Source organism: Coccidioides posadasii, chromosome 2, assembly GCF_018416015.2.
Source record: "Coccidioides posadasii str. Silveira chromosome 2, complete sequence".
Taxonomy (NCBI): Eukaryota; Fungi; Ascomycota; class Eurotiomycetes; order Onygenales; family Onygenaceae; genus Coccidioides; species Coccidioides posadasii.
In genome coordinates this window covers 5533809-5553664 of record NC_089408.1, presented here as the reverse complement: position 1 = coordinate 5553664, position 19856 = coordinate 5533809, and the positions used below count along the sequence as shown (strand labels likewise).

The following is a 19856-nucleotide window of genomic DNA, read 5'->3' as shown; positions in this document are numbered from 1 at the left end:
TGTTCGTTTCGTATTGTGAGGTAATTCGGCTTTTTTGTTTTCAGTCTGCCTTCCCCTTTTTCAAGAGAGTATGTGGTGTAGCCTCATATGCTTTGGTGGACCTCATGAGAATACATATAGATTTATTACTTGGAGCTTGGGAAAAGTAGTGTACTCCGTGTACTCGACGAATCGGTCTAAAATACAGTAGGTCTACAAATCTCTTGGTATTTGTTAGGGTGTGTTTGCTAAACCAGCTTAAAACAATGAGAACCCCCCCAGGGCTTAATCCATACTGCTGGCTCAATATGGGAAAAGGGGGGCGGAAAAAAAAAGAAGGGAAAGTATCAATCTCGTACTCCGATACACTCGAGGGAAGAAAGGCAAAAAGCATGCTACGTAAAAAGGGCCACGCTGGGTGTAAATCCATAAAAGCCCCAGGAATCACAAAGAAAGCGGCATCGTTGGCAGGATTCGCTGAGGGCTAACAATGAGGTCAAAAGAAAAGCTCAGCGGCGAAGTAGAGTCGTGAGAGCAAAGATGGCTAACAGAACTGATGTATCTGGGGTAGCGAGATAATAAGAGACAAACAAATGAGACCGCAGGTGAATGAAATATCTAGAACTGTAACTGTGACTTAGTGTTTTCTTTCTCTTGCAAATAATGCCTGTTGTTATTCACTTGGAAACACAAACGCGTTAAGCTTTTGTCGCCAAGTTAATAAAGGCACATTCATGGTTGGTGCTCGCGGAAAACAAGGGGCAAAGATGTTATTGAAGGCCTTATCAATTGAGGGTCTTTGAAAATTTGCGAGAGCCACAGCCGCGACGCGAGATCGTCCCAGCTCGTAGTTAGCCTGGAGGCCCCTCATGGACCGGGTAGAGCGAAAAGACAAGTAGAGGCGAGGTTAGGAGCAAAAAGCAAGTACTCATCCCAGGACCAAAAGTTAGTCGAAAGTTATTTCAACGAAATAATTGGGAATGACTTCGCCAGATAATCTCGTCCGGTCAAATAATTATTATATGAGACTATTCAGGGATGCTGCCAAAAGCTGGATCCTTGATACTGCCTCCGCCATCGCCAAGCCCAGGAACTGGGCGATTATAGGACCAGCCTTCGAACTGCTTCTGCATAGTTTGGGAAAGGATGGGGCCTTCGACATAAGAATCAGTTGGAGCCTCAGAGGTGAACTCGCTATCGAAATTCCCAGTGTCACGGGCGTCAACCTGAAGTGCAGTTAGGAGATATGTCTTTAATCGAATTTTTTAGGACTGGAGATAAACATTAAAGCTACATACCACATTTGGTCGGAAGCTAGGCTCATATTTGCGCTGCAATAATTTGCGCCAATCGATGTTCGCAAAGAAGTGGTGTGCTTTGATCTCAGCGGCACCATTGGCTCCCAGGCGGCGTTGCGGGTCACGATCAAGGAGTCGGGTTAAGAGATCTCTAGCAGCAGCTGGAACAATATCAGAGCTTGGGAAAGTAAGCGGTTCTTGCAAAATTTTGCGGTACATCTCGTTGGTGTCTTCATCATAAAATGGTGGCAATCCAGTCAACATCTCATAGAGGAGAACACCCAGGGTCCACCAATCAACAGCTTTGGTGTATCCAAGGCCGAGGAGAAGCTCCGGAGCAAGATATTCGGGAGTTCCACAGAAAGCTGTGAGAAAAAAAAAAATGTCAGCAATGTGCAGGGTCGGAGACATTTGACTTGGCAACTTACTGTTAGTACGATCTTCATCCTTCATATCGAGCTTGCAAAGACCAAAGTCGCACAAAGCAATATGGCCGCTGTAGTCAAGCAAAATATTTTCGGGCTTAAGATCACGATAAATAACATTGAACCCATGTAGACATTCCAAGGCACACAATAGCTCTGCAGTATAGAACCTGGCCCTGTTGATGTCGAAACGCTGTTCCCTCTGGAGATGGTGAAACAATTCACCGCCATTCACGAAGGCAAGGACAAGGTAGAGCTTTTCTGGAGATTGGAATGAAAACTTGAGTGGGACAATGAAGGGATTGTTAATCTGGGAAAGGACGGATCTCTCAGCTAATGTGTGCTCGACCTCGGAGCGTGAGATGATATGAGCCTTGCGAATAGTCTTCATAGCATAGATTCGTCCCGTATCGCGTTTCCTTAAACAATGTATTAGTACCACTTTCTAGAAAGTACCCGGTTGACGAAAGCAAGTAGCTCACAGGACTTGCATAACCTTGCCAAAACTACCTTTGCCAACGACCTTGAGCAAGTCAAAGTCTTCCATGGTGAGACTTCGTTGCCGATTTTCAACGAATGAAACACCAATCTTGAGGGATCCAGTACCAAACTGCAAGTCTATCCATTCCGTGCCGGAATGCAAACGGTGACGGCTCTGCTGACTTGCAGGCCCCTTTTCGCGATCTTTCTTGCTACCCTTAGAGTCATCGGCATTCTTTGGAAGCTCCTCGAAGCAAGGATGTATCCGGCAAGCTCCCAAGAACACATCCTCACTTCGGCCGGCGCCAGGTCGAGCAGCAGGGTTTCGTAGATACAATTGGATGTTTAAATCGGTGACACGAGAGACGTCGAACTTGAATGAAGTGTTATCTCCAGCCCAAAGAGGGTTCTCGGGGTTTCCAGACACAGCATCGACGAAAACTTGGAGTTTATCAAAGTCGAGAAGCGCGTATGGCAAATACTTGGTGGAATAGCGTCCATGGTTGGTTGGAGCAGCGTTAATACCACCGCTGGTGGATTGTGGTCGACTGGTCTGAGTGTAAGAACTGGAAACTGGGTTGTGACCTGTGTGAGACGAGGATGAATTCGGCCTAACCGGTCCTGTGTAGTTGTTTTGGAAATGGGAGTTGAAGATTTGCTGATAGTGGTTGGAAAGTGAGAAACCACGGCCTTCATGAAGGGTAACAATCAAGATTCCAGGCTTCACAGGAGTAGCTGGAGGTGACACTAGGGCTTCAGATGCAGCTGTGAATATATTCAGTCGTTAGTGGCCTGGGATCACTGAAATTCTCCGTGACAGGAGCAAGGTGAGAAACTCACCGATGCCATTATTAGCAGTGGAAACCAGGATGTTTGGAGTCGGCACGGATGAAGTCTCGTCAACAGGATCAGGCTTAATCGTAGAGGTAGAGGAGGATCGACCGAAAGAATTGGCCAGAGGGGCCAGATGGGTTTCCTTCAACTCTGAGGGGAGTTGTAGTCAGCAAAATGCGGGCAAAGAGCAACAGACCGAAGCAAAGTTCGGACTGAAAGAAGGATGAGGGGAATGCCATACTCTTGGTGATTTTCCACGACATATTGTCAGACTGAAAGAAACTATGCATGGAGACAGTAGACGAGAAGGGAAGAGGGATTGCTTAGTCGTCGGTGAGGTTGTTTTAAACAGAAGGGGTTTCACTTGGAATGTGTTTCAATACACCTGCGGCTGACAAGGTGAGGATCCCCTCAGGTGCAGTTGGGTTCAGAGTAAATGGGAACAAGATGAATGAGGGAAGCACAAGTCGCCAGAGAAGACCAGGAATCGACAGTTCTGGACCTCTCCAAGGTCTCTGCCGGCGCTGCTGTTCAACAGTTCCAGAGCCTTGATGCGAGCCGTCAAGATAGGGGAGGGGGGAAATTGCTGGTTCCTCGTCACTCTCTCACAAGTGATATGATAGGGCGTATTATGGTGAGCGGTGCTCGTATGGGGCCTGTATTCATTTTCCTGTCGCCATTATGTAATCCAGGTAAATTACAGGGGGGCAGCCCGAGATCCACCAATAAAGGCGCGCTAAACTACGAGCGTCGCTCTTCTCAGCCACACCTGTTGGCCAATCATGCGGTTTCGCCTCCGGTTGGGCCACTCCAGCGCAGTGGAACCGGTAATAATACCCGCCCCTGTCGCTCTCGCGGGCGGTGGATGACGCTGGCTCACCCGAGCCCTAAAGCAATTCGAGTCAAACGATGTCAAGGAATTACGTGCATCTCGAGACCCTTGATGCTGCATGATGGTGTTTCCTCTTGAAGAGGCAAAAAGCCAGGGTTGCACGCTGCCCCTCTCACCTGCCCCCAACTCTTCGTTGACAAAAGTTTTCACCCGGTCCATGCCTCGGGCTCTTAAGGGAAGATTATCATATCCCAAGGTGGCTGGCATACCCTATCCATGACGGCTCGGGACGAAGCTATCCATGGATTGGCCTCAGGAAACAGCACGAGACACTCTTGAAAGCGCGTTCTATGGCTCTAATCCTTCAGGGATGCAACCGTATCCCTCGTTGACAACGCTTCCATCTTACATACAGAGCACCGAGCTATCCATCTGCCTGTGCTCCCTGCTCGCGAATTCGGGCAAAATGCCATCACGGTTGAGTAAGCGACTGGTTAGCTAGTAGCTAGGGTGTTTATTTGGACGCTCGCCCGTTGGAAAAAAAAAAAAAAAAGGGAAAAGGGGGAGAGGGGGGAATCCTCCACATGGGAAGGGACGCAGGGGATACGAATCTTCTACGAAGTACTCCGTACTCCGTATTGCAGTTAATATATCTATATCTATGGCACTAAGTTCTGCCTATACTTTAAAGCACAGGCATCCAGACCTTCGCTCCTCATTCCTTTTTTGTGTTAGACAGCCTCAGCAATACACCAGGTTTGGATGATTGGTACGTGCGCCAATACATCCGAAATACAATTTCTCCTCTTAGTGAGGCCTTTTCTCTACTCTTCTAATTTCAAATTCCGTACTCCGTACTCTGTACGGAGTAGTCAACCCCTAAACTAACACTCCAGCATAGTGATCTTTCACTGTGCCTCCCCTATTTCGTTGCACTAGGCTTGGGCCAATGCTTATTTTCTGAATCATTATTCCCACCAAAATATCCCATAAAGGCTGGACACAATCAGTTTATCCTCAAATACTGCTTAAATTGCATAAGACACCCAAGGTGCAAGAAGCGTACTTCGGTGAGACTGCAAAGTTAGATCTTCAACAAAAAGCCCAGCAAGATGGGAAGAACAGTTCAAATCTAGTCAAGAAGTCCAGTATTAAATGATCTAGAGCTTACAAGGCTGATTTGCTTGCCACATGAGATCTAATATACACAAATGCCAGTCTTATGAGAGAGCAGCAAGCAAAGAGGATCTGTTTGGACCGAACAGGGTCAGTTTCTTCTTTCTCCAAAGCAGCAGATCAAAACAGGAACATTTACAGAGTAGAGAAGCCATTTCCATGTTGAATGAATTTGCCCGGTGCATTGTCATGGTCGGAATCAATTAGAATCTTTAGTTTGCCTTCTTTATTTGTTGGCAATTGTGGATGTCCTAAAGTGAGCCTGCCAGAGCCATATATCAACGCGCTGAACCGCCAGGGGAAAGTAAATGCTTCGCAGTCCATAGCTGCATTTATTCCAGAATACCCGAATAAATTTTGCTCCTGGATTGTCGTACTACTATCCGACAATTGCCTCCCGGAAAAAGCCTTTCTCAACGTCACAACTCCCTACTTGCGCACATGGAAAAGCTAGACCATCCTCCATGCCACTGTGAACACACATTCGTTGTCCCAAAAAGAGTACGTACAGCGAGTCGTTCGATCCCTATCCGGTATAGCCTGGACCAACCAGTCTGGCTGATAAATTTTAGTTCAATGATACGCCAACATTCATCAATTCCCGGCTCCTTCGACTTCCAAACGAGTTGCTGATCATCATCTTCCGACTCTCTCTTTTACTCACTTCCAGGAGACTCCTCAGCCTCTCCAGCTGCATCCCCGTGAAGTTGTACGTTACCAGAGATATGACTTGTCCGACAATGGAAGACCTGATGGAACGCGTTGAACCTCTCGATGGAAACGGCCGACCGAATACCTACTAGTGTCTTTGCTATTCCTGTGCAACATATCGGCCAAGGGACAATGATGCCTATTGGCGGTGCAGAGATTGTGTAATCAAGGAGGAGGACTGGGAGACCGCGCTAGATTCCTGGAGAAGCGGCCAGGATGAGTGCCCAGCGTGTTGACATTTTCGTGAGCTAAAATACATTGAGACCCTGGAAGAATACTGAATTTGTTAAATAATGTGGTTAGCTGCGGATCTAATCTATAATTGTTAGAGATCGATTTTATTCCTTGTAGATATAGAGGAGGGGAAGGTTGAACATGGATCCCACCACTTATCCTCACCTTGATAGCAGCCAATGTTCACATAACTAATTATCATCTTAAAAAGCTTGTCTTCTTTAGTATTTCCTCGATATCTCTCATAATATCCTGTCGGGGTCAAACCCTTGTGCTCCGTTCGATGTACAAGACCTGATTTCATAGAGAAAACATTTGTGGTCCAAGCCCAAGATCCGATGTTTAGGGTGTTCCGCCACTGCCAAGAATTCCCGCTGGCCAGACGCGGCTAGACCGCCAAGGAATGACACGCTTAAATTAACATCCCGTTATTACATAATGGACCTCATCGGCCCGTGCCTGCGCTTGCTCCTCCCCATTCGTGACGGGGAAAACAGCCGTGGGGTCAAAACAACTCAAGACTAACAATTACTCCCAACAGCAGCATTTCACCGCTTCATTTTCTTCTTTCTGCTTGCGCTGGGTCTATACGTGAGGGGCCTTGGGTTCGGATCATTTGGGTGGTTCTGTCGTCGGCTGATGCGAGAGCTGGGCACTTCGCCTCGCTCAACGTCGCGCCGCAGGCTCGAGAATATTGCCAAAGGTGGAGGACAATGATCCGATAGGAGACGGCTCCATGGGTGTCATCAGGAAAAAGAATGCGGCGCGCGGCACAGATGGTGGTACCAAGTACCATTGCGACGTCTGTTCCGTCGACGTCACCAACACGGTAAGCTTTCATCTCCGATCCTCTGCCTTTTCTACGGGAGTAGGGCGTTTCTCTCTGACCACGATCTGTGATACAGGTGCGCATTTCATGCGCACATAGCGCTTGCCATGAATATGATCTTTGCGTTCCCTGCTTCGCTGCCGGCCAGCACTCGAAGAACCACGACCCACGGACGCATCCGTATTCGGTGATCGAGCAGAATTCAGTCCCCATATATGACCCTGACTGGGGCGCCGACGAAGAGCTATTACTTCTAGAAGGTGCAGAAATCTACGGTCTAGGATCATGGGCCGACATTGCAGATCATATTGGAGGTTACCGTACAAAGGAGGAAGTCCGCGACCATTACATTCAAACGTACATAAACAGCCCCAACTTCCCACTTCCAGAGCTTGCCGATCCCAGAGATAAGACTTTACAGGAACAGATACCTAAAGAGGAATTCCAAGCTCGCAAAAAGCGACGTATCGAGGAAAGAAAAGAGGCCGCCAAGACAGCGCCACCCGCAACTCCCAAACAGAAACCCACTGCTTCGGTACCTGCTTGCCATGAAGTCCAAGGATATATGCCTGGAAGACTGGAGTTTGAGACCGAATTTGCCAACGATGCCGAAGAAGCCGTCCAGCATATGCAATTCGAGCCTGGAAACGGCCTGAATGCTAATGGCGAATTGGACGCGGAAATGGAACTCAAGATGACTGTGAAGGATATCTATAATTCTCGTCTGACTGCCAGAACTGAACGCAAGAAAATTCTCTTTGAACACAACCTCTTGGATTATCGGAAAAATACCGCGCTGGATAAGAAACGGACTAAAGAGGAACGAGATCTCTTGAATAAAGCAAAGCCATTCGCGAGAATGATAAATCATGAGGACTTCGAGGAATTTACCAAAGGTCTAGAGTATGAGCATAATCTTCGAATAGCGATCGCGCAACTCCAAGAATGGAGAACAATGGGAATTGGAGACCTAAAGAGCGGCGAAAAATACGAACAAGAGAAGGCCCAGAGGGCCCAAAGGGCTGTGCCACAGGGAGCATTTGACCGATTTGCCAGTGCGCGACCTAAACCACAGCAGCCCGAAGGTCCTTCCGCCGCCGCTCAGTTAACCATGCCCGAGCTTCCCCTACGACTACAAAGGAAGTTAGCTCCGGTCGATCCCCCTCCCGTTCTAAATGATTTTGATAAAGCATTTGCCAGCGGCAATCTTAATGGAACGATGACACCCCAACCAGCGAAATCGAAATTTGTCGTACCTCCGATTAATGGCCTTGCTCCATGGAAGCTGGAGAACGACAAGGCGCCAGATATCCATCTCTTAACAAAGGAGGAAGTGGAATTATGTAACATACTGCACCTACAACCGAAACCATATCTTGTTATCAAAGAGCATTTGCTCAAAGAAGCAATGAAGCAAGGAGGAAGTTTGAAGAAAAAGGATGCCAGGAACATGTGCAAGGTCAGTCCAGTCCCTCGGCTGTGGGAAATGTTTGGTTGGCATATAGTTCTCGTCACTAAAACTCGAATTTTACAGATTGATGTCGCAAAATCCAGCCGAATTTTCGATTTCATGGTCCACAGTGGTTGGATCTCAAAGGCGTAATGGTCTAGGATCCTTGGAGATTCACTTACCGCGAGGTATTCAGCTTGTCAACCAAATTTATATAATGACAGAAATATGATAATGAAGGCTCTGTTGTGCTGGTTTGCTCTGAGTTTGCAGTTTCCTACGTTATACAGGTCAGCTTTCTTGAGTTTTTTTCCCTTCTCTCCGTCCGAGTGGAGTCTCGCTTTAGGAAGGGTTAGTACGTGGCGAAGGTGGCGTTAATCGAAGCTTCATTAATAGAAAGAGGGCTAGTCGTATTGCCTTTTGTCGGTGTCTTCGCATATTTGGATTCCGTGTGATGCCTCATGATGCGGTGTCCTACTTTGTTATTACTACCTTGGTTAAATCTGATATCATTCCCCGCACACTGGTTTCTCTTCCTGCCTGATTATATCCATGCCACTTCGATGTTAACGACAAGATAACTATGAAGCGCAAGTTGCATCGTCTAATGAGCAACTTGCCTTTTGATCAGTGTTGGTCTATGTCATACGGCACACATATTGGAATACTAACAACGAAGATAGGCTGATGCAAGATTGTGTCTATATAAAACATGAGCATCAGAATACGGATGTTTCCCCGTTAGCCCGGCCTGCGGGCTATGATTTGGTCTCCCCACCCGGCATCGAGTTGGGTTTCATCCGTTTCGTGCGTCCATGCCCACGGTTGATTGCTATAATCCATCTTGAGTCCAGGCTTTGATATGCCGTCCGCGTTTTCTAGCGCTCGATATTACAGTCATACCTACTTTGAGGAGGACGTGCAACCCCCTGCTGTCAATGTCGATCCCGGGTAGGATAGCAGCGTCCCAATTTCGGCGACCGTCCAACGATGCATGCCTGCGGCCAATGAACATTCTATTGCTTCATTTTTAATTTGGGAAGCACTCTCATACCCTCAAGGGCATAAATGAAACAATGTTCCTTGCGGTGGAAGCACATATCATAAGGAAGCAAATCCATCATATTTCCTCAACGTGGAACAAGGCACTCTAATATGTCGTTTTTGTCAGTTCCCATTTGATATAGGATAGGATGCATGGCTAAGTATGGTTCTCTTCCAATTGTAGGGAACCGTCTGCCCCTGACGCACTTGCAGTCTTCTTGCGCGTCACACATATGATGCGGGAATATTATAATAAGGTGAACTTTCTTTCCGATAGCGCGAATCGCTTTTAACAGCACGATTTTACGACGAACGATTGACTCTGCTACCTCTTCTTGGGAAAAGGTTAGAATCAATGCTTCTCGCAGACTATTCGATACAAATCCAAGCTAATCTCCGAGATGTACGCTCCGATATCCCTACCTTTTTTTAACGATTGCAGCTTTTCTCAAAGGTCCATATGTGCTGCTTGAAGTATCTGTGGCCCTATGGAGCCTATCTATATCAGATAGGGTCTATCCCGCTCCTTGTGAACCCTCGAAATACCATGACGACTACGATGTCACCATAGTGACTTCACTAGCCGTTCACATGTTGTAGCTACCAGAAGGCTCAGAATTCCATACGTGTTACGGGCGTTTGTTCTGGAGATTCGGCGCTGCTCTGCAGTCGGACGTGGGATCTTCTGGTACTTCAGCTCGCCCACATCTATCGTGTTCAAACTTCGGGGAGAAGTGACACCGATAAACGGTCATTTTAACGATCGGTACTCTGTTTTGGGGATGATCAACATTTTTAACGCGCTCCTCATTCGTGCTACCGAACTTTCTCTTGCAAACTGCGGAGTAGAGGTATATCACAATCTCATAACGGGGATGGATTCAAGAAGTGAGGTGCATGTTACACTAGAGAAATGCTGTGGGACGCTGAGAAAATTCGAAACACTGCTGCCAAGAGTTATTCGGTCTCTTTCGAATCGCAATGTACGACCTCATGACGGGAAGGCTCTAACAAATTTCGGACCTAGCGAGCAAACAATGTCTCCGAAGCGAGCGTATCGAGCGCAGCTATGAGGCATAAAAAGCCACTGGCTTCCGTTCCACGGGAGAAAGATGGAATGGCTGTATAAAGACTAAGGCGAGTAACTGAATTGTCCGATATAAAATCTTCAAATCTATAGCTGCCTAGTGGTGTGCCTCATCTTCCATACCTCACAATAAGTCCAAAACAACCGCTTACCTTAAACTAGTAACAAAAGCAAATTACCTTGAAGAGCCATGCAATTCCAACTCCTCCTCTCCTTGCTTTGCGCTAGCTTGGCTGCATCGGTTGCAATCAGTTCGTCACCCCTCTACCCTACAGTCCACCCAATTCCACAGGCTGACGAAAACTAACCCTGTGGGTAGACCGAGAAGCCCATGCGGCCATCGAGGAGAGACAATTCCCTACTTCGATTCCCGGCTTCCCAACTTCATTCCCTCAATTTCCGACGACATTCCCCGGCTTTCCAACTAGCTTTCCTGGTTTCCCAACCACCTTTCCTGGCTTCCCAAGTAGCTTCCCAGGACTGCCAAATCCGAATCCCACCAACCCTCCAAGTCCTGAGCTCGGCGAAGATAATGAATCTAATCTAGACCCAAAGCCTTCTCCAAACCGGTTCTAAACGCCGGCGGTGCTGCTGATGACGGAGCGGAAGACACTAGTGTTAAAAATATCCCTTGCCGCCGCTTCCTACCATCTCTGCAGCTATCTGGATGGGTTTTTGTCTTCTTTCCTTTCGGAATCATCATGTAACTGCCTTTCTCCTTTTAACTACTATCGCTTTGACCCTCTTTTTCTCTCCCCCCGGGATCAGCTCGAGGCTGGATCAGCCCCTCAATGCCTATATTTCTTTTGTTTTTGTCTTCCTCAAGGCAGAGATCTTCATGAAGCCGCTTTACAGGAAAGTAAGGGAACTTGTATGTTTTTTTCAATGTCACACTCTTTTCGCTCGTTTTGGAGAGTTTGGAAGCACCCAAGTCCATGAAAGTTAAATGTTGGGGGGTAGATATGTAGCTTCAGCGACTTTCCGGGGCTCCGAATTCAAATTAAAATTTGATTCTCGTTTATTTATCTTTCTTTTTTCAATCCATTTAGTCATTTTCAAAGTCATTGGAAGAAAATCACCTTACATTAGTTCTGCGTGCGGAGCACTCTAGAATTGGACTTAAAAAAAGCGGCTGGGCGTGCACACGGCCCCGAGGCAAGAGACGAAACCGCAAAGAAGCACCGAAAAATGCATCGAATGTGGAACAGAATGCGAGTCATCGAAATTCAAGCAATGGAGCCGCCAAAAGCTAACACTTCCGGTATCGTGGTGCTAGAAGGACCTCAAATTCATCAATCAAGCATGGCACCGGAATGGCGTGTCAAATCGCACAAAAGAGTAAATCATAACCTTGCATAACTCATACTATTTCCAAAAAGGGGCTCACCCGGCGAAATCCGTTTCGCAGCACTTCAAAAAGTCCTCAATCTTTGAAACATGAGAAGAAAAACACAAAAGAATTTCCCAGGAAAAAAAAAGAAAGAAAGAAAGAAAATAAAATAAAAAAAAATAAAATAAAATAAAAAGCTAGTAAACAGCTTCTTCTCAGTTTGCTAAACCAACCTTGCTCTTCCACTTCTTCAGGCCCGGATGGCTACCAAATTGCTCTTTTTTCAACTTTCTTCTCCCGCCACCAGGCGACCACATACTCCAACCCATGCCGATCTTGAGACTGGAGTTCAATCTCTTATCCAAGTCGTCTTTGAACTTCTTCCAGTTGCGCTGGCGCTCCTCCCAGTCGGCCATCTGTGCGAGCATACAGTCCCAGGTTTTTGACTCTTGAGCACGAAGAAGTTCATCATAATCAACCACCGTATTAGAGCGCTGAAGAGTGTCTACAGTTTCTTCAGGGTTTGATGGACCGGCTGAATCTGTGTTAAATGGTTCGTGGGATGACAAGCCAGGGGCAGTGGATGGTCGCTGACGGATATTTAGATTGTCGGCTTCGGCGATCAGCGAGCTGTACTGATATACGTGATCAGGATGCCTGGGTTCGTGCTGCCGGGCATTTGATCCAGAATGTTGCGTTTGCTGGTAAAAGTTCTCCTCCTGCTGAAGCGTCCTGTAAATGCGCTGTGAACGGAATCTCGCTGCGGCCGCCTCGCCAACCAGATCAGGATCTTCAAGAGGATAGAATGGAAGGTCTTCAGAAGAGGGATTCCCTGGATAGTAGTCTAAGGAAACACTGCTTCCAGTGGCATTGTGGGGTGAGTGGGATCGAGGATGATTGCTCGATTCCGGAGAGAAATTATTTACTAAGCTCAAAGAAGATAAATTATAACTCTCTCCAGAAGGACCAGCGCCACCAGAACCCAAGCTTGGAGCGGTGTAGCGTCGCTGGAACGTATCAGGCATGCCAGCATTCTCGTATCGCGCTCCGTGCGCCGGCTCAGAGAATAAAGAGGGAAACAGAGATCTTGATGCATCCGTCACTCGTCTTTTGGCAACATTGTGATAATGTCGAGCCTGTAGGCCTCCTGTGACAGGAACCCACTCGGATATATTATATAGTGACCGAACGTTCACGTGAGACAAGTCGCCGCCCCTTGTTTCGAAGCCAGGCGCATACCTCTGGGAAGAAGGGAGGCCAGTCTGCCGTGAAGGGCTTGATGTGGGAGGTGGTGCCGAAGAATTGCTTTGGGTTGGCAAGCTGTTGTCCGGCGTGGACCCAATATCGCTCGCTCTCGTGTGATGTGGCGGTGGGGATGAATGGTAGGACGGAGCTGCAGAGACATAAGAGGGGGCGCTTGAGCGGATAGAAGCCGTTTCTGGCTCATTGACGCGGGGCTGGCGCGGAGTATAGGGTGGAAGTGGCTCCGGGTAAGGATTCAGCAGTGAGCGAGGCGGCGGGAAGGACATCGTGCATTGTTTTGCATATGTTATCCGTGTATTGATAAGATTCCAAAAGCTTTTTCCCTTTAAGGATCAATTCAAAGACCAGCTGAGCTCTTGTCAAAGTAAGATTGAGTGTGTGCTTGGTAGAACACAAGCACACGTGAGGCTGAAATAGCTAGAGGTAGTGAGTTAGCATCTAGATCCCTTGATATTATGAAATGATAACATTCAGAAATAATATCGGAACTAAAGATTTCCACATTAACACAACGGGCTAAGAAATTGCCTATGGCTCTGGTCTCCCACAGTTCGGATCAAGCAGGGCAGTATTGGAAGTAGAAAGAAGTTGAGGTCTCTGACTGTTTTTCAGAAGGCCGCGATGGAAACAAAACAAGTTCCTGCTAAGCTGCGACTTCCAGCATCCATGGTTCATCCAACAGGCATTCCAAACAGAGACCTATGCGCTTGGTGCAGGTGGGCAGTAGAGTTCTTGATTGGCGGGGTTCAATGTTGATGGTCAAATTGCAGCTTCTCACTTACATTTCAGCCGACATAACAGTCTATCAGTGGTATCCCATGCTTCTTTTGATAAACAAGGTGAGAAACAGAGCTAATGAAGCAGTAACATTGAGAGGGTTATTCCTGGATTGCTGGGAGGTTGCAGGATGGCCGTCAGGATGCGACCATTTTATATGTAACTATGTATATGCGTGTATCGAGGTGGAGGAATTACGTCTCATTTGTTAGAGAAAATCATGGCAAGGGACAATAATATACGAGGACAGGAAAACCAGCCGAGTTGGGGTATGGGGCATGTGCCTGGTGGTTCGAGCGTTGTCGAGCGTTGTCTACCGGTGAGGGTGGGGATGAACTCTGGACAGGTCGCACTCCACGCTGCCAGGAGAGTTACATCATGGCGAGTGGCCGCCGTCAAAGCCACGGTTCTCGCCAAGCCGCTTAACCTGCCCTGTGGATCACCGCCTCTCCTTATATGGAGTAGTATCTTCTTGGCAGTGTGGCTCGCCACATGGATTTTCCGAGCACAGCCTCGTGCGGCTGGAACGGCTTGGACCAGCCAATTCTCGGCCCGACGACTTCCAATGTATTTGCCGGCCAGTCCAGAGTACTCTCAATAGTTAAGGGTAGTTTTGCTGGAAGAAGCCCTACTAACCCCCTGGATATTTTTGCGAAATTTTTGTTGGTTTCTTCTCCTCTGGAAATTAACGAGGATGGAATCAGCGCCATAGTTAATGCGATACTGTAATGGCAAGGGTACAAGTTCCGGATTCCCCCACCCAGGCCCAAGACATCGTAAATTTTGTGCCCACTCATACGCAAGAAGCCTCCAACAATGTTGGGCAGCAGTTTTCCCGTTGCCAGGGCCGAGGCCGAGTGTACGGAAAAAACGTTCACCGAGAATGACCTCCATTATACCGAAACAAAGACACCTCAGACCTCTTAACCACAGGGTGTGCCTGTGTCCGCAACGATAGATCAGGGAGCCAGTGGCAGAGACCACAGCCAATTTTCTCCCTGCAGCTCCTTTTCCGCTTATCTTTTTTCTTTCTTGAGCCCCCCCTTTTTTTTTTTTTTTTTTTTTTCCCCTTCTACCTTTTTTATACCCCTATTTCATGCAACACCAACAGCGAAACCTCTGTGTTTGACCGCCAGATTGAAATTTAAAAAGGGAGTGAGCGTTATCAGTGATCACATCACCAGATATTCGCAGCAGTTAGATGGTGAGTGCTTTTTGCATGTCGTTCATTGCATGGTCCTTGCATGCCTGCAAACCTTCACCTACACATGTCCTAAGAGGACATAGCCTACCTTTATGCCTCCTAACGGGTTTCCCAAGAGGGTTGGTCATATCAAGTTAATTTTCTCTTTTATATACCTTTATAGATCATTTTCAGACCCCCAATGGTTGGAATCACCAACCAGAATCTCCAAAGTGCGTTTTGAGGTCATGGTCCAATCTTGCGAGCTCATATGCTGATTCCTTAGAGCACTCAGTTTTTCTGCTCCCAAAGAATATCATTTTTAAACAGACTCTGCACACCCTGTTGAGCGACATCCTAAAGAACGCGAATTGTTCTCCAGGACCAGCACTCAGACCCCCCACAACACCCACGCGGGCGGGTGGGGGCACTCTCTCATCCTACAACATTTTCAAAATAAGTCTATATCGTCATTGTCTTCGATACAATTAATAGTATTATAGATCGAGAAGCTACTTTGTTCGCGTGCCTGGTCAAGTGCTAAACTGCATTTTGGTATATGCTTGGACTGATGCATCATTATTTTGTTTAACTAACTTACCAAGGCCATTTCAGGGAAACCAGCCTCTTTGTTTTATTGTTATACAACAAAGTGATGGCGCCACTACCCTTTCTGGCCCCAGATGCACATTCAAAAGGTCATGAAGAGATACATGCTTCAAAACTCACGCGAACGCCCCAAAAAAAATAAATAAATAAATAAATAAATACTGCCAAAGCCCAACACATACGATAATGCTCGAAGTCCATATTCCAGACAAATCGAATCCTGGCGATAGCGACGATCTCATGAGTCCTACAGGAAAAGAGACCATAAAATTAGGGGATTAATCGACGAAACCAACTCTTTGCAGATGACTCTCGAAGCCAGCTCCCCTATATAACCCCGCGCGCGCTTTACAGAGTCAGTCTCATGTTCGAGACTTCTTGAAGGCAATCTCCTTGCAGGATTCGTCTTCTTTTAGGGCCTTGAAGGCAAGCGTGTCCTTTCAGAACCGTCGAGAGCTCTGCAGCAGGAAAGAGGAGTGTGCATGGTGCTTTGAAACTCAGCTTCTGAGACGGCTCATTCGCTTAATCTTGCTTCTTTCCTTAACCCACGCTACCCCATAGGCACCTATGCATGCTCTTGTGACAATAAAGTAGCAGTATTACTTTTAGACGGTTTTTCTTTTTCCCAAGGTTAACTGCCCGAGCTTCCCCCCCTCCGCGAGGAATACATCTCAAGTTTTGGCGGTGTGTACTTTGGACAATGTAGTTAAGAGTAACCCCATCCCAGCGAAGCCCTAATACTATATTTATTTGGACATGGGCATGCATAATGCATCTTTTAGTGTGAAAGATGGAGAAATCGTTCGACGATCGCTGGGTCATAATCCATGAAGAGAACCAGGAACCAGCTGTGCTTCTAAAAGTCAATGCTCATGATGACATCATTGACAGGCTGAGCTCCCATACTGCGATCGTACCGCTACAAAGCCGCCCCATGTTGGATTGGACTGGGAGCACATTGCGTAAAGGCTGTCCATATGCATGACAATACTCAAATGACGAGAAACAGGATAAAGTGACTAGAAATTCAACATGTGATTTTCTATTTTTGGATCAAGGGCGAAAAGCTGCCCCTGTGCTCCGGAAGGGTTGTAGCAACATAACCACGAGTTTCATACATATCAATTCCCTTTTGCTAATAACCATATCATAATTTGTCGTTTTCCTTTTCTTAGGCCCGTGCAATCGTAATACCATAATCTCATAGCCTTTCCATAATAGGATATTCTGTCTGTCGAATATCGGGGATCGGAGCACTATCGTGATTTCATCAGAGACTCATAAGCAGCAGAGTACAGTGAAACGAGGCGCCTGCAAATTGAAATCATCACACTGAGGTAATGCCGTAAAAAACTCGTAAGCAACAAATACAGTGAAACGGGTTTGCTCCAAATCGGGGTCATCGCACTAGGGTAACACTGTGATCACTTACTTCGGTCCTTTCTGAACCTTCGCAACACGTTCAACAACGCGTGCGAAAAGTGGATGGTCGCTTTCCAACCCAGTCAGCTTCGCGGTTGCATCCTCTGCAGATTCTGTCTTCAGGATCTTGGCAAGCTCGAAGCTCTCGTCGTCCTCGGGAACATTCTGGAATCGCAGAGCCTGTTCCATAGCCCCCAACAAGGCATCGACTTTCTTTCCGCGCTCGGCCAACTGAGAGGCAGGGCCGACAAAGCGTTCCTTGCGACCGAGTTTGCGAAGTGGGGCACGGCCGACACGCTCGACTACGTCCTCGAGGTGTGGGTTAGAAATTCGGGCGACGATGGCGTCGACGTACTTGCGCTGCTCCTCGGCTGGAATGCCATACTTATCAACAATAAGGGTCGAAGTCTCAGAGAGAGCGTCTCTGACATGGCCACGGATCTTCTCGTCGCTCATAGACTCGTAGATAGTCTTCTTGCCCATGTTGTACCCGTAGTATGCGGCAGTAGCATGTCCGGTGTTGACAGTGTAAAGCTTACGTTCAATGTAAGGATCCAGATTGTCGACCCAGAGAATAGCCTGGATATCGGGGTGTCCCCATTCCCCAAATGGTGTCTTTTCCACCACCCATTCGTAGAACTTTTCGATCTTCACGTCGAGGCCCGAATTTGGGTCTTGAGTGGGGACGATACGGTCGATGGCGGAGTTGGCGAATCGAGCTCGAGAAGAAAGGGACTCGACGCGAGAAGGGTCAGTGTTTTCTTTGACAAATTTGTGGAGGGTATCGGTAGCGCCAATGGCGTTCTCACAGGCCACGACGGCAAGAGGTCTTTCGATAGTACGGGCGTCGATGCCCTTGGCGATTGGAGGCGCAATAAACTTGAGGATGTTTGGGCCGACGGCGCAGGTGACGACATCAGCGGTAGAGATCTCGCTGATGACCTGGTCGAGATTATGCTTGGAATTGATAGCACGGTAGTTGGTGACGGTCTTGGTGTGCTCTCCCTCGTTGCTAACCTCGGTGACCTTGTATGAGGAAGCGCCTTGGAGCGCGTCGATGATGGAGTCCATCACATCAACGAAGACGACTTCATAGTCAGACTCGTGGAGGAATTCGCCAACGAAGCCACGGCCGATGTTGCCGCCTCCAAAGTGGACAGCCTTCTTACCCATGGTTGAGAAGTGAGGTTTGGAAGTGAAGAAGAGAAGCGGGCACTGGGTCGACGGATGGGATACGCAGAGTGGAGAGTGAGGTCAGGGAAGAGTGACGTTGGTGGGAGGACGATGGAGGATGGAGAAGGGAGAAAAGGAGAGAGAGAATAGTGGAAGCAAATGTGGCGCCAGTGAAGACGGTTGCCGCTGTTGTTGTTGTTGTGGTTATGAGAAAGGATTGGAAGGAGGGGCAGCGGGCAAGGGAGGGGTCAGTCAGTCAATGCGATGGTTACCTGATGTTGTGCCTGTATATGCGCTGTTTTGTCGAGTCCGTGTGTCTGTGCAGCCTGCTTCTGTCACACCCTGGCTGTCCGGGAAGTATCTTGTCAAGATGTATCTCTTCGATACCAGTTACCTCAGAGAAGTAACTTTCCAGCCGCTTCTCGGCTAAGTTCAGGTCATCTGGGGACGAATTGTCTGCCTTTTGTTACATATCAGCACGTTGCAATGACGACAGAGCCCATCTTAAATACACCAGATTTCCTGCTCTGCCTCCAGCAAGCTATGGGGCCGCCTGGAGCCCGCGGTGGAGAGGATGGGAGCCGCGACATCATCGTCTGCCGGCCAGCCTATCAGCGCCGCTAGTAGCCTCCCACTTTTCGCCGTCGGCTCTCGCAGCGGTGCCTTGGCATCCAAGTCCCCTTGGCCGCAGAAGTCAAAATTATTTCATCAATTGCTCTCGAAATCATGTCGCTTGCCTGCGAATGGTTTACCCAGAAGTTTTCGACGTCGTGTTCCTCGGCGGACAGAGAGGAGCGTGAAAAAAAAGATCTCTCGGCGGCCAGTGCTCATGGCCAGCCAACGCCTGCTTCTGGCTATCTCCACTGTTAGTTATCTTAAACCCGCATAAGCATGAAGGGACGGACCGACGCGAGAAATTCCGATGATCTTGGTTTCAAATCGCCAAATGCACGACAAAACAGAAAGCTAAACCGACTCCAAGTGGGCTTAGAGACGCAGGGGATTGGAGAGTCGTTCCGAATGCCAGGATCATTTTCTGCGCCAGAGAAACAAATGCAATTCTTGACTTTCCTCTCTCCCGACCACTGCTCCCCAGCAGAAATTTGCGGGAATCCAAATCGCAGGGGCTCTGTTCCTTTTTAAGATTCCTATCGCTCTTGCTCAACACCTCGCGAATTGGAAATTTTCTGGGACTTACAGAGCGCCCCCCAAGGCTACTTATAAGCCAATGTCGGCCCACGACGGTTCTTGAAATGCTGCCCATTGATCTGTCACTGTGGAGAAAATTACCTACCTTATGGCAAATCATCGATCTTTGTTTGCCGCGAATCTCACAAGGCTGAGACACGAATCCCCGTGTCTTCTCGAGCTCTCCACCGCTCTCAGATCTAACAGCCTCCTCCAGCCTTAAAGGTGGGTGGACTCAAACGACAAGACTTCACCGCCAGTTCCTTCATCCTCCATCAGAACATTGTTCTTCGCCCGAAACCAACCACGTTCGTTCAAGTCGATTCGCAATTTCCTGAATACGGTGAGCTCCCACCAAGCTTTATGCCAAGGCAGTCTTGTGCGAATGCATCTCTTGGTGAGTGAATTTGGTGTACAGAGTAGAACCTCAGGCTTAAACCTTCGTGAGAGCTTTTAACCAGAAAATCCCCCATGTGATATCAAAATTAGTTGTTTACAAAGCTTTAGCGATTATTCTGGCCTGTTGAAGCCA

At 47.8% G+C, this 19856-nt stretch overlaps 6 protein-coding genes across 7 annotated transcripts; 3 read left to right on the top strand and 3 right to left on the bottom strand.

Moving 5' to 3' along the window:
• Positions 1-3: 3 nt before the first annotated feature.
• D8B26_004237 (uncharacterized protein) lies at positions 4-3609 on the bottom strand. The gene is made up of 6 exons (XM_003065053.2): positions 3258-3609; positions 3023-3166; positions 2185-2947; positions 1706-2121; positions 1278-1642; positions 4-1205 (listed from the first exon to the last, which is right to left on the bottom strand). Exons 1-6 carry the CDS (start codon positions 3304-3306, stop codon positions 1008-1010), a joined length of 1935 nt encoding a protein of 644 aa, XP_003065099.1. The 5' UTR covers positions 3307-3609; the 3' UTR covers positions 4-1007.
• A 2904-nt stretch (positions 3610-6513) lies between these two features.
• Positions 6514-8769, top strand: ADA2 (Transcriptional adapter ada2). The gene is made up of 3 exons (XM_003065052.2): positions 6514-6798; positions 6875-8257; positions 8333-8769. The coding sequence occupies exons 1-3, from the start codon at positions 6706-6708 to the stop codon at positions 8399-8401; spliced, it is 1545 nt and encodes a 514-aa protein (XP_003065098.2). The 5' UTR covers positions 6514-6705; the 3' UTR covers positions 8402-8769.
• Positions 8770-10973: 2204 nt separating this feature from the next.
• Positions 10974-11318, top strand: D8B26_004235 (uncharacterized protein; the record flags this gene model as incomplete). Its single annotated transcript, XM_066124426.1, has 1 exon — positions 10974-11318. One exon carries the CDS (start codon positions 10974-10976, stop codon positions 11316-11318), a length of 345 nt encoding a protein of 114 aa, XP_065980507.1.
• Positions 11319-11762: 444 nt separating this feature from the next.
• Positions 11763-13238, bottom strand: D8B26_004234 (uncharacterized protein; the record flags this gene model as incomplete). The annotated part of the gene is made up of 2 exons (XM_066124425.1): positions 11763-11807; positions 11943-13238. 2 exons carry the CDS (start codon positions 13236-13238, stop codon positions 11763-11765), a joined length of 1341 nt encoding a protein of 446 aa, XP_065980506.1.
• Positions 13239-13702: 464 nt separating this feature from the next.
• Positions 13703-15258, top strand: D8B26_004233 (uncharacterized protein; the record flags this gene model as incomplete). Its single annotated transcript, XM_066124424.1, has 5 exons — positions 13703-14337; positions 14577-14608; positions 14861-14953; positions 15117-15165; positions 15219-15258. The coding sequence occupies exons 1-5, from the start codon at positions 13970-13972 to the stop codon at positions 15256-15258; spliced, it is 582 nt and encodes a 193-aa protein (XP_065980505.1). The 5' UTR covers positions 13703-13969.
• Positions 15259-16563: 1305 nt separating this feature from the next.
• On the bottom strand, positions 16564-18771 carry D8B26_004232 (uncharacterized protein). Of its 2 annotated transcripts, none has more exons than XM_003065050.2 (2): positions 16974-18771; positions 16564-16873 (listed from the first exon to the last, which is right to left on the bottom strand). In XM_003065050.2, exons 1-2 carry the CDS (start codon positions 18134-18136, stop codon positions 16798-16800), a joined length of 1239 nt encoding a protein of 412 aa, XP_003065096.1. In that variant the 5' UTR covers positions 18137-18771; the 3' UTR covers positions 16564-16797. The 2 variants fall into 2 exon arrangements, with proteins under 2 accessions (XP_003065096.1, XP_065980504.1); XM_066124423.1 differs by having other exon boundaries at positions 16591-16797.
• Positions 18772-19856: the final 1085 nt, after the last annotated feature.